The sequence below is a fragment of the Balaenoptera ricei genome, chromosome 3, assembly GCF_028023285.1.
Source record: "Balaenoptera ricei isolate mBalRic1 chromosome 3, mBalRic1.hap2, whole genome shotgun sequence".
NCBI classification, from domain to species: Eukaryota; Metazoa; Chordata; class Mammalia; order Artiodactyla; family Balaenopteridae; genus Balaenoptera; species Balaenoptera ricei.
In genome coordinates, this window is record NC_082641.1 from 164,211,625 (window position 1) to 164,224,246 (window position 12,622).

The 12,622-nt window shown below is 59.7% G+C and overlaps 1 protein-coding gene across 2 annotated transcripts in view; it reads left to right on the top strand.

Annotated features, from left to right (window-relative positions):
- FLT4 (fms related receptor tyrosine kinase 4) overlaps positions 1–12,622 on the top strand; it is a 40,688-nt gene that overhangs the window by 20,475 nt on the left and 7,591 nt on the right. For both annotated transcript variants that reach the window (XM_059917872.1, XM_059917873.1), the window contains exons 10-27: positions 73–235; positions 1,713–1,842; positions 2,940–3,048; positions 4,065–4,427; positions 4,691–4,837; positions 4,937–5,068; positions 5,237–5,343; positions 5,631–5,766; positions 6,241–6,345; positions 6,692–6,805; positions 7,004–7,092; positions 7,234–7,384; positions 7,867–7,961; positions 8,355–8,477; positions 9,626–9,737; positions 11,028–11,127; positions 11,487–11,592; positions 12,230–12,381. In XM_059917872.1, the coding sequence (XP_059773855.1) occupies positions 73–235; positions 1,713–1,842; positions 2,940–3,048; positions 4,065–4,427; positions 4,691–4,837; positions 4,937–5,068; positions 5,237–5,343; positions 5,631–5,766; positions 6,241–6,345; positions 6,692–6,805; positions 7,004–7,092; positions 7,234–7,384; positions 7,867–7,961; positions 8,355–8,477; positions 9,626–9,737; positions 11,028–11,127; positions 11,487–11,592; positions 12,230–12,381 (2,434 nt within the window). The remainder of the gene's footprint in view (positions 1–72; positions 236–1,712; positions 1,843–2,939; positions 3,049–4,064; positions 4,428–4,690; positions 4,838–4,936; positions 5,069–5,236; positions 5,344–5,630; positions 5,767–6,240; positions 6,346–6,691; positions 6,806–7,003; positions 7,093–7,233; positions 7,385–7,866; positions 7,962–8,354; positions 8,478–9,625; positions 9,738–11,027; positions 11,128–11,486; positions 11,593–12,229; positions 12,382–12,622) is intronic.

Below are 12,622 nucleotides of genomic sequence, written 5' to 3' on the forward strand. Positions count from 1 at the left end.
AGGAGAGGAGATGGTGGACAGGCGGGTGTGGTGGGGGAGGCTGACTGACTGGCTGTCTGCCTGTGTCCCCAGTGCCTCCCCACATCCACGAGAAGGAGGCCTCCTCCCCCAGCATCTACTCCCGCCATAGTCGCCAGGCCCTCACCTGTACTGCCTATGGGGTGCCCCCTCCTCTCAGCATCCAGTGGCACTGGCGGCCGTGGACCCCCTGCAAGACCTTCACCCAGCGTAGCCTGTAAGTGTGGCTCCACCCTGTCTCCCCTTGCTTCCCAGCCCAATCTCCAACCTCAGTCATAACCCCCACTTACTGTCCACAGCCCTCCCCAGACCCCTGCTCTAAACCCAAGCCCTATCGCGATTCAGGGATTGTAGCCAATCCCTGACCTCACCTCGCCTGAGCAAGGCTCACTTATATCAATCAGGCCGGGCTGGACACTGGGGATGGTCCAGCCCACCCACCTCCCTTGAAAGCAAAGCTCCCCAGACACACAACTGCATATCTGGAGAGGACCTCTGGGCACCAGGGAGGACACCTCTCACCAAACAGGCAGACCTAGGCTAGTTTTGTGAGACTTGTACCAAGCCCCAGGGCACACTAAGCATGTCCAACGCTCATCAGCTCATCTGTGCAGCGCTCACCATGACCCCTTAGAGAGGAGAAAAGTGAGGTCAGAGAAGGGATGTGACTTTCCTAAGGTCACGGCAATAAGCAGCAGATCTTGCCCAACTGCTGGGCCACACTGCCCTACCTGACTGGTCGCCAACAGGACAGACAGTCTGGGAGAACAGAGAAAACTTGGACAAACAAGGGCCCGGAATGGAGGGGGCCAAGGTGGTCAGTGGTCTGGAAGGCACTAGAGAACCCATGAATGGTGTTGAGCAGGGGAGTAACTAGTCACATTTGCCTTTTAGCAAGAGATCCTAATGGGCAGGGTGCAGGGTCACAGGCTGGGGAGAGACAGGAGCTGGGAACCCAAGGGAGACAGGGTGGCTATACCGGCAAAGGGGCTGTGGCCCTGGCATGGTCAGTTAGGAAGGTTCAGTCAGGGTGGCCAGCCCACAACATTCAAGGCTTATAAGAGATTCTTCTAGACCACAAGGCTGCAGGTCACTGGCACCTCCAAATGTGCTTCCCTCTTACGCTCTACCGTTATGCTCTGCATGATTACAGAACCCTGGGGCCAACTCTGCTCCATTAGCGGCAGACAAGAGCCTCCCTTGGGCCACCCCTTCCCCACAGACCCCCATCCCAGCAGGAGACCAAAGGTGCTGGGATGCACAGCCAGCCCAGGGAGGGGCTGCAGCTCTAGAAGGGGTAGGGAGGGAGAGGGCTTCCTGTAACAGGAGTGGTGACTTTGCTGCCCTAGGAGATCTGGGTGGACTTTGCAGGAAGGGACACATGCAGGTAGGAGCAGGAGGCACAACAGACTAGAGGATGACCGCAGAGCCACGGGCTTGTGGTGTTCTGCAGGCGCAGGTCCTGGCTTACTGGGGAAGGCTGTGTCTGGCAGCTCGTGCCATATGGGTCGCCAGGCCCTGAACAGTGTTCCAGAAACAAAGCCCCCGACCCCCTCTCTCACTTCAGCCCAAGGGCCAGCCTTACCCACCATGATGTGAGATGAATCTGAGTAGGAGAAAAGCTTGACCCTACCCCCAGTGTGGGCCCTCTCTGCCTGTATCCCTGACCTGCCCTTGCCCCTCCTTGTCTTCAGCAGCCAGCGGCGGCAGCAGCGAGACCAAATGCCACAGTGCCAGGACTGGAGGGAGGTGACCATGCAGGACGCTGTGAACCCCATTGAGAGCCTGGACACCTGGACTGAGTTTGTGGAGGGCAAAAATAAGGTATGGGCCAACCAGGCCACTGAGTGGCTGGGGGAGAAGAAGAAAGGAGGCAGGGTGGGGCCCTCTCCTGGCCTTCTAGGTTTCCACTGGGCTTGCAGAGCTCTTGCGATAGCAGCTGAGCGTCAGTAACCTTTCTGCAGTGTCTCTGGGCATCAGTTTCCCTGCCTGCATGTAGACTGTGGGGGCCAAACCTCCAACTGCTTCCCAGACAGGGAAGCTGAGATTCAAGGCCATGGGCGCAAGCCACCCAGGGCTGGGAGGGTTGGGGCTGGGGGCCGGCTCCATCCTTACCAAAGGCTGCTGAGCTGCTGGCTCAGGCTGGGGGCAATGCCTAGAAGAGGCCAGGCAGGGGAAGGACTGAACAAAGGCACCCACTTCCTACAGTCACTTCCTGTTTTCCTACACACCTCCAGAGCCTCTTCCTGTTCCAGGCTGGCCAGGAAGTGCCCGGCTTGGGGTTGGGGGGTGGGGTCTTTGGATGGTAGGCAGGGCCTATGGCCCTCTCTCCTCCTCTGCTTCCAAGCTTCCTACTCCCCCAGGCCAGAGTCCTTCCGGAGCCCTGGAACCCAGCCCCTCCCCTTGCCACGACCCAGGGCACTTGTGGGCACATCACAAAAGCCCTGGGGCATTTATGGGCACATCACAAGGATCTCACACAGTGACCAGCTGCTCCCCTTGGACCACAGGCTGACCCTTGATGTGACCAGAGCATGAATCCTAGCTCTGGCTTGGACCATCCCAGTGCTACCAGGCCCCTGTCCCCTCCTCGACATGGCCACAGCCTGAGCCCATCCACAGCCAGAGGTCTCTCTGGTCCTGCCTAATGCTGCCCTCTGACCTCAGCCACAGTTGAAGCCAACTGTCCATAGTGCTGTCCCTTGGGTTTTCTGGGGAGCCACCTCTTGCTGTGCCCTCACCACCTTCTCCCTGCCTCACCATTCCTGGTACTGTCTCTGAGCTTTGGTCATCTCCAGCTCAGAGCCTCAGTTTCCTTCATTACTCTGGTGGGCACAGCAACCTCCGTGCAAGAAAGGAGGTTGGGGTAGGGGAACTCATGCAGGAAATGGACCCTTATGCCTGACACATGTGCTGTCCAGACGGTGAGCAAGCTGGTGATCCAGGAGGCCGATGTGTCTGCCATGTACAAGTGCGTGGTCCTCAACAAAGTGGGCCAGGATGAGCGGCTCATCTACTTCTATGTGACCAGTGAGTGACTTGGGCAGGCCTGGATGGAGGTCAGGAGCCAGGTGGGCACAGGAGGAGAGCAGGCCTGGGAGAAGATGATATGCCTAGATTGGGGCCCATGGAGTTTCTGGTGACCTTGAGGCACCCAGGAGAGATATCCAGGGTCCACTGGGCCCCTGGGTCTGGGCAGGAGGGATAGATTTGGAGGTCATAGGCATATGGACTGGGGTGGTAATCCACTGGGATGGATTGGCACCATCTGCCCCCAGACCTGGAGTGCCTCCCCTATGGGTGCCCTCTTGTTCCCCACAGCTCCGCCTAACTCCACTTCCCTCCCACCCCCTTCCTAAGCCCTGGATCCTGCACAGCAGCTGGTTCCTATGTGCGTTTTGCCCTGGGGAGAAGGTCCATAGTTTCCTCAGATTTTCAAACTTGTTAGTGACCTCAGAAAAGCTAAGAAGATCATGGAAGGACAGTCACTGGGCCCAGAGGTGTAGACAAGGGCACGTGGAAGAAAGATGGAGCCAAAGAGAACACTTTGGAGGGGAGAGGAGCCCATAGGAGCTTGACAATGAACGGCCAGAGGGACAAAAGGAAATTGGGAGGCATTGCCAAAAGCTAATGAAACCAGATTGTTTCAAGGAGGGGACAGTGGTGGGGAGTGTGGTCAGCAGTGAGGGAGAATGGGGACTCAGGCCCCTGCTGAGGCTGGTAGCAAGGAACTCAGTGATGATCTGGGATCCTGGGAGAGGTAGCGGCAGCAGCCAGTTGGGGCTTGTCTAGGAAAAAGCTAGAGGGAGGCAAGGCCGGAGGAGACCCTGGTGGAAATGACTTCAGAGAGCTGGTCTCTTGTAAGTGAGAGGGAGAAGAGGGCTCCAGAGTGGTGTCCCTGCCCCAGATACATGTGATGTACACACTTAGTTGAGAGCTGAATGAGTCCAAAGGCCAATGAGAAAGGGAGAGAGAGGCCCTGGGCAGGGGGGTAAGTGAGCCAACACTGTGACACAGCTTCACAGTGGTTCCTCCTCCCTCCCCAGCCATCCCCGATGGCTTCAGCATAGAATCGGAGCCATCAGAAGATCCTCTAGAGGGACAGGCCGTGCACCTGAGCTGCCGGGCAGACAACTACACTTATCAGCATTTGCGCTGGTACCGCCTCAACCTGTCCACGTTGCATGACGCTCACGGGAACCCACTGCTGCTCGACTGCAAGAACGTGCACCTTTTCGCCACGCCGCTGGCCGCCAGCCTGGAAGAGGCAGCGCCCGGGGTGCGCCACGCCACGCTCAGCCTGACCATCCCCAGCGTGGCACCGGAACACGAAGGCGACTACGTGTGCGAGGTGCAGGACCGGCGCAGCCACGACAAGCACTGCCACAAGAAGTACCTGTCAGTGCAGGGTGAGGCGGGCAGGGCAGGGCGGCACCTCCCAAGGAGCCTTCACCCCCAGCCCAGCACGCGCCTGGGCGGTCCATTCCCAAGCCCGAGCCTGCAAGAGCGTCACCCTCCCCAGCCCTTCTGTGGAGGTGCGCAGCCCGGCCCACCCCCGAGCTCAAACCCTGACCCTTCAGCTTCGAGAGTTCCCAGCCCTGGAGGGCCCCTGCCTGCAGTGCCCTCCCGCTTTCTGCAGCTCCACTTAGCTCCGTCTCCACCCCACCCCCAGCCCTGGAAGTCCCGCGGCTCACGCAGAACTTGACCGACCTCCTGGTGAATGTGAGCGATTCCTTGGAGATGAGGTGCCCGGTGGCCGGGGCGCACATGCCCAGCATCGTGTGGTACAAAGATGAGAGGCCGCTGGAGGAAGAGTCCGGTAGGGGGATGGACGTGGGTAAAGGGCGGGGTCCGGAAGCTGCTGAGGCCAAGGCCCCAGACCTACCTGAACTCGAACCTGTACCCCAACTCGCTGCAGGAATCGACCTGGCGGACTCGAACCAGAGGCTGAGCATCCAGCGCGTACGCGAGGAGGATGCCGGGCGCTATCTGTGCAGTGTGTGCAACGCCAAGGGCTGCGTCAACTCCTCCGCCAGCGTGGCCGTGGAAGGTCCGGCCTCCCCTTCGCGCCCCTCCACCCACCCTCCGCCTGCCCTTCGCGCCGTCTTCTCGTGGCCACCTCACTGCTAGTTGTGCACACCAGAAGGGGCACTTGCCTCAGGGTGCACCCTCTCCCCCCTCACAACACGCACACACTAGCCTCTTTCTGCCCACTCAGGCTCCGAGGATAAAGGCAACATGGAGATCGTGATCCTTATTGGCACCGGGGTCATCGCCGTCTTCTTCTGGGTCCTCCTCCTCCTCATCTTCTGTAACATGAGGAGGGTGAGCACTCCTTCCCCAGCTGAGTCTCTCCCCAGCTCCTCATGGGGTCTCTCTCCACCCTGACTAGCCCTTAAGTTAAGGAATATCGTTCCACGTGGAAGCCTTGTATCCTGGGAGGCCTCCCTGACCCCTCCATGCTGGGCTCTTACAGGACCAGAGGTTGTCTGTCCATCTGTCCCCTCCTATATTGAAAGTCCCTGAGGAGCTCCCATCTGCCCCAGGCAAAGTTTTACCCAAGCCAGGGTGGTATGGCCAAGTCAATGAGCTGTCCCCATCCACACCCCCAGCCAACCCATGCAGACATCAAGACCGGCTACTTGTCCATCATCATGGACCCTGGGGAAGTGCCTTTGGAGGAGCAGTGTGAATACCTGTCCTATGATGCCAGTCAGTGGGAGTTCCCCAGGGAACGGCTGCACCTTGGTGAGACCCCGCACCCAGCCTACTTCACCCACCCTGTACTGCTGGGCAGAGACAGCTTCAGCTGCTGTGGGGCTGGGCAAGCTAGAGCCTTGAAATCCCTCCATTCTCAGAACTCATGCCAGAAGGTCCCACCTAGCCCCCACCTGGCCCGACCTGTCCATCTAGGCATGCATCCCCAGAACAATGATTGGGGCTCTCAATTCCCAGGCCCCCGAGGTCACTTCCTGCTGCTCTAAGCAGGGTGGGCCCATCACACCTGCTGGGAGAGGATGCAGGCCTTCCTGTCTGCCTCTCCTCTCCCTCTCTTCCCACTCCCACTCCCCATGCACTTCCTGTTTGGCAGAGGGGAGCCCGACTTTCCTCCGCCTCCTGGGCCTTCCTTCCTGGCCCTCCACAGGGGTTGTCCCTTCTGCCCAATCCTCTCCACCCTCACCCCCATACAGCTCACCTGGAACCGGCTCCCTGCCCCTACAGGGAGAGTCCTCGGCCATGGGGCCTTCGGGAAGGTGGTGGAAGCCTCGGCCTTTGGCATCAACAAGGGCAGCAGCTGTGACACTGTGGCCGTGAAAATGCTGAAAGGTGTGGGGTCAGCTGGTAGAAGGGGTGGCTGAGCTGGTGGGGATCAGCAGCTCTGGGTGGGCTGGTGGGTCTGTGGTACAGGAGGGGAAACAGGCTCAGAACAGACTCTTACCCTAGGTTCTACAGGGAGTCCGTGGGAATCAGAGCCGAGCCTGGGGCTCACATCTGAGTAATACTTACCAGTTCCACCTAAACCCTTTGCCTCAGAGAGGCAGGTGGGATGTGCTGGGCCCCCACCAGCAAGAGCACTGGCCATGCCTCAGCTAAGCTAGTGGCGCGGAAAGAGGGTCATGCAGGGGCTGGGTGATGGGCTGGGCACCACGCGAAGCCCCCATGTTCCCTCCAGAGGGCGCCACAGCCAGCGAGCACCGTGCCCTGATGTCAGAGCTCAAAATCCTAATCCACATCGGTAACCACCTCAACGTGGTCAACCTCCTGGGGGCGTGCACCAAGCCCAACGGTAAAGAGCTCAGGTGCCCTGGCGGGAGGGTGAGTCCCCCAGGGTGCTCTGTCTTTGTGGGTGCGAAGGGCCAGCTGGGCTGGGAATGGGCGGGGATGAGGAGGGGCACAGGAGGGCTTTGGGGCAGGGCCGTGGCTGTGGTGCTTGCCCTCCAGCGTGCCCTCAGTCACCAAGATCCTGGCTCCTGCCCTGCCCCAGGCCCCCTCATGGTGATCGTGGAGTTTTGCAAGTACGGCAACCTCTCCAACTTCTTGCGCACCAAGCGGGAGGCCTTCAACCCCTACGCGGTAGGTAGGCGCCCCACCAGGGGCCAGAGCTCTGCTGGTGAGCAGGCAAGGTGCTTAGATGGGCTGGGGAGGAGGCGCGGGGAGTGCTTTTGCAGTAGATGGCCAGCCTCCTCCCCCTCGGACCTGCTTTGTGCATCGCAGGAGAAGTCCCCTGAGCAGCGAAGGCGCTTCTGCTCCATGGTGGAGGGTGCCAAGGCTGACCGGAGGAGGCCAGGGAGCAGCGACAGGGCCCTCCTCACAAGGCTCCTGATGAGCAAGGGCGGGGCAGGACGAGCCCCTCCGGTCCAAGAAGGTAAGAGTCTGGCTTCCCCTTGCCTGAGTTCACTGGCACACTCATACCTCATGATCAGGGACCCTGGGATAAGCCAGCCTGGGACCCTCCTGGAGAGACTTATGTGGGAGAGCATGTAATGCACTCTGCCTTAGGAAGGGAGGACACCTCAGGAACAGTTTTCACAGAGACTTTTGATGTTTGATTTGGACATCTAGAGATGAACAGGAGTTTGCCCTGCAAACATGGTGGGGAACAGTCCGGGCAGAAGTAGCAGGGGCAGAGGTCTAGTGTGGCAACAGTATTCACTGCTCTGGAAGTGGTTAGCGGGTGTCACGGAGAGAATGGAGGCTGAGGGGCAGGAGAGGGGGCCAACATGCTTGTTAAGCCTGGCCAGGAGGGATGCAGCCAGGTTCAGTGAACAAATGCTCCCTTTGGGGCTGGGTGGAAGATGGGAGTCACGGACGAGGACCCTCCTGAGCCAGCCTTGCTTCTTTGTGCAGCTGAGGACCTGTGGCTGAGCCCACTGACCATGGAAGACCTTGTCTGCTACAGCTTCCAGGTGGCCCGAGGGATGGAGTTCCTGGCCTCTCGCAAGGTGACTGCCCCGGCAGGCTCTTCAGAGGGGAGAAAGGCCAAAACTCACCAACATGTCAAGCTTGGTCCTAGCTCACCCCACAGCACAGCTGTGATCAAGGCGCATCTCTCCCACTTCGCAGAGCTATAAACTGAGCCCAAAGGGTGGAATTGAGTTCCCAAGATCTCCAGCTAGTCAGAGGCAGGGCTAGATATAGAATCAGTCTGTCCCACTGCATAGCCTCTTCTGCTGTCCGCACGGTTCCACAAGCTCTCTCCATGGCAAGTCCTGGGGGCACACAGAAATCTGTTCTCAAAAGAGCAGGGCTCAGGTGGGGCACCCTGGAGCTCTAGGTATGGGTGTGGCCCCAGGGGCCTGCACTGATCACTGCATTGCACCTCATTGCACCCCTAGTGCATCCACAGAGACCTGGCTGCTCGGAACATCTTGCTGTCAGAAAGTGATGTGGTGAAGATCTGTGACTTCGGCCTGGCCCGGGACATCTACAAAGACCCTGACTACGTGCGCAAGGGCAGCGTGAGTGCAGACCACAGAGGGAGGATGGGGGTTGGGGGCCGTGGAGCAGGGTGGTGGACTCACTGCCATCCACATGGAAGGTCTGAGGGCCTGCGCCTACGGGAATGCTGGTGACCTTGCTGAGGCACCTGGAGCAGGTGAGTGGAGACAGGAGCTGACAAACAGGGACCACAGCGCTCCAACTGGAGCTTGTGTTTGGCCCCGTCCCTTGGTCCATTAGGTGGGCACTGACTCCCCATGCCTGCCCACGAGAGGCTGGGCATCAGAGGTGGACCCTACATGGTGTCTGTCCTGGAGGTGGACAGACCTGGTGTAGCAGGGTCACAGCAAAGTACATGGGTGCTAGGTGCAACTTGTGTCTCGTTGGTGGTGCTCAGAGGCAGGCATCTGAGGATCCATAGCTGATTAGGGTTTTGCCCCAGGGGAGGAAGGAGGAGGCTTAGAGGGAGGTCAACAGGCAAAATGGGCCCAGGCTATGAGAGGCCCACCGTGAAGGCTTCTGTACTTCATTCTAACTGGCAGGTGTGTGGGGGCTGTGGAGGTAAGAGTCAGGTGTGCGGTCTAGAAGCCCCCCCTCTGCAGGCTGTGAGGAGAGGGGAGTGGGGGTGCTGGGGTGGAGGCAGAGGCAATTCTGGAAGGGCCATGGCCCTCGGGGCTCCCAGGTAGAAGCCATAGGAGGAAAGGCACATCAGAAGCCACAGGAGGAGGGGTCAGGAATGATGCCATGCTTCCAGTCTGGGGACCAAGTGAGTGGAGAAAGGTGGAGCTGGTGAGGTTGTGCAGGGATACAGGTGTTCCTCAGGATGCTGGGCTGAGGGGTCTGGAGCTGGAGGAGGGCTGCAAGTTTTCCCTGGGAGAGCACAGAGGAAGAGAGGGACCCAGATGGACCCAGGAGAACAGTAGCAGGGCAGAAGCCTTCAAGGGAGGAACGAAGACTTCTGCATCCTACCTGCAGGATGGGGGAGTGGGAACAAGGCAAATTGCAAGAGCCATCCGAATACACACAGGGTGGATGTGATCAAAAAGCCTTTCTTGGGATGTGACTCCACAGAGTCCTGGGGAGACTGGGGGCAGGAGGAGGGCTGCCCAAGGGTTTGGCCTCTTCCCTCTCTTCCCTCCCCCACTGGAGACACATGTTCCTCCCACAGGCCCGACTGCCTCTGAAGTGGATGGCCCCCGAGAGCATCTTCGACAAGGTGTACACCACACAGAGCGATGTGTGGTCCTTTGGGGTACTGCTCTGGGAGATCTTCTCCCTGGGTGAGTGCAGGGCAGGGTGCAGGGGAGGGGGCAGGCAAGATCGCAGGTTCCAGGTCACTCCACCAGCCCCTCTGCGCAAGGAGCTGAGCAGCCCAGAGGTGCACACCTGGAGTGAACAGCCCAGGTCATTCTGAGGCAGGTGGTTGGAGAGCCCCCTACCTCTCCCCTTCACCTCCAGCCTGTGCCAGGGCAGAACCCTGTGTCCACTCAGCAGCTCCTGGGGTCAACACAGGTCACAGAGGGTAACACCATACGAGTTCCCCCGGATCTCTCCCTCCCTGGCTGAGCCCCTTCCTCACCTGCCACTGGGGGTGCTGCTCCTGCTTTTGCAGGGCTGGGAGCGGCTGGGAGGAGACTGGGTGCTCACTCAGTGACCACACCTGCGAGAACCTCACATGGGAACCTGGGCCCTGCTGGGACCAAGGTGAAGGCCCCCCCCCCCACCAGGGTAGGGGTGAGGCAGTAAGCAAGTGGGAAAGTGAAAACACTGAATGGCAGCCATGACCGATGCTGTTACTAAAAATAAAAGAACATGGAAGAGCGCAGGAAGGACAGCACTGTGTGTGAGCCAGCGGGGCCAGGAGGGCCCAGGCTGATGAAGGTGGGTGGAGTAGAGGCAGGTGGGCCTGGGAAGACAGCAGTCCAGGATGAGGGGTTAGCCATGGCCATGGTCCCCGCCTGTTGGAGGTGGGCAGGGTGTAAGCAGGTGGCCTTGGGAGATGCAGTGAGAGCTAGGAGAGGTGGCTCGTGCAGCCTCTGCAGGCCCACTGGGATGAGAACCTGGAATTTAAGTCTACTGGGAGCCATGCAGGGTTTTGAGGGAAGGATAGAGCAGTCTGACTCTTGTCTTAAAAGGGTCGTTCCACTGCTGTATGGCTTGCAGGAGCTGTTTTTCCCCTGGTCAGGAGAGGCAAGGAGGGAGCTAGGAGGGGTTAGGTCCTGTTTGCTGGGACAGCCACAGGACTTAAAGAAGAATTAGAGAAAGCTTCTCCTAAGAGAGGTCATTGTGACAGGGCAGCTCAAATGGCTCATCGAAGCTCTACTGACCCTGATGATCCCAGGATGGGACATGTTTTCGCTAATGTGCCTGTGATAAGCGCTGATGCTCATGGCAGCTCTAGCAAGCGGGTGCCACCGTCCTCCTAACCCGATGAAGAACTAGCAGTTGGGGAGGGGAGCAGCAGGCCGAGCCCTGTGCCATGGAGGGCCAGGACAGAGGCGATTCGGGGTCTGGGCTGAACAGTAGTAGCCTGCTCCCCACCCACCCACCCATCCTGTTCCTGCCCTCAGGGGCCTCCCCATACCCTGGGGTGCAGATCAATGAGGAGTTCTGCCAACGGCTGAAAGAAGGCACCCGGATGAGGGCCCCAGAGCTGGCCACTCCTGCCATGTGAGTCTCTTGGGAAGCTGTGAGGCACTGGGGGACCAGAGGGGTGGGTGGGCATTGGGAAAGGGGAAGAGGGGTTGTGTACGGGCCTGGGAAGGGCGGCATGCAGGCAAGGGTGGGAGGTGGGAGGTTGTTCAGTCACAGGGGTGGAGGTGGAGGCCTGCAGACACAGTCTCTCACTCCACCACTGGTCCATTGACAACTCTCCTCCCTGCAGGCAGGAGGGACAGCCCTACCTAAGCCCTGGGGAGGGAGGGAGGCAGAGCAGGTGTGAGGGATCGTTAGGCAGGGGGCTTGGGGTCTGCTGGGGTAAGGTGAGGGGTGCACTCAGAACACAGTCCAGCATCTGGCTGTACCCGCAGACGGCGCGTCATGCTGAGCTGCTGGGCCGGAGACCCCAAAGAGAGGCCTGCGTTCTCAGATCTGGTGGAGATCCTGGGGGACCTGCTTCAGGGCAGGGGCCATCAGGTGAGCCCCCACTCTCCCTGTCGGGCTACAGCAACCTCTGGCCCCAACCCAGGGACCATCACGTGGATGGTCAGAGCCCAACTTTGCCCATGAAGAGCCCCAGGCTGGTCCTCAGGGAGCCTACAAGGAGCCCTGTCTCCCGGCAGAATAGTGGTGTGTTCCTCTACCTCCCTCTCTGTCCCTCTGCCCCCTTCACCTGCCTTTGACTTGTATCTCCCCCCACAGGGGTGGGGAACAAAGGCAGCTCAGGGCTGGCTCAGGGCAGCTCAGGGCCTCAGCAAGTGCCCTGGGACCTGGAGGAGGGAACAGGGAGCTGCCTGCTGCCCCAGCCTCAGGGGCTGGAGACAGGCACTTGGGGTCCACTTCTGCCCAAGAAGAGGGTGGGAAGCACTAGTGCTGGTTCTTGAGGCTGTGGGGCAGCCGGGGCTCTGGAGTGAGGATGGTCCTGTTGTGCCTACCTCCTCCTCAGATGGGGCGCCTGGGAGGGCTGTGGAGAGAACTTGCCTGCTCCTTTAGTCCTTGGAGCCCTTGAGCACGGCACTTGAAGGGTCAGGAGCTCCAGCAGTCCTGAGGGCAGGGGCGGGGCTAAGGGGGCACAGAGGCCTCTGACCCTGGCCATTTGTGCCATTCCTGCCAGGAAGAGGAGGACTGCGTGGTTTCCTGTGGCTCTCAGAGCTCAGAGGAGGGCAGCTTCTTGCAGGCGTCCACCACGGCCCTGCATGTCATGGAGACCGACGCTGACATGGAGGACAGCCCACCGAGCCTGCACCGGCACAGCCTGGCTGCCAGGTCAGCCGCCCTCTCCAGGTCCAGGGGTCCCCCAGGCAAGGGGGACATAGTTTGTTTTATCCTCATCAGTCATCAAGGAAAAGTGAACTACAAGGGCTTGAGAGGCCATTGTATGCCAACTCAACAAAGTGACATTCAATGACAGTGCCGGTTTCGGTGACACCCTGGTGGTCCTGGTCAGTCTCGGGGCCCCTCCAAGGCCATGTAGCCTTGCGACTTTGCTTTTCTCCACACCTCCTCA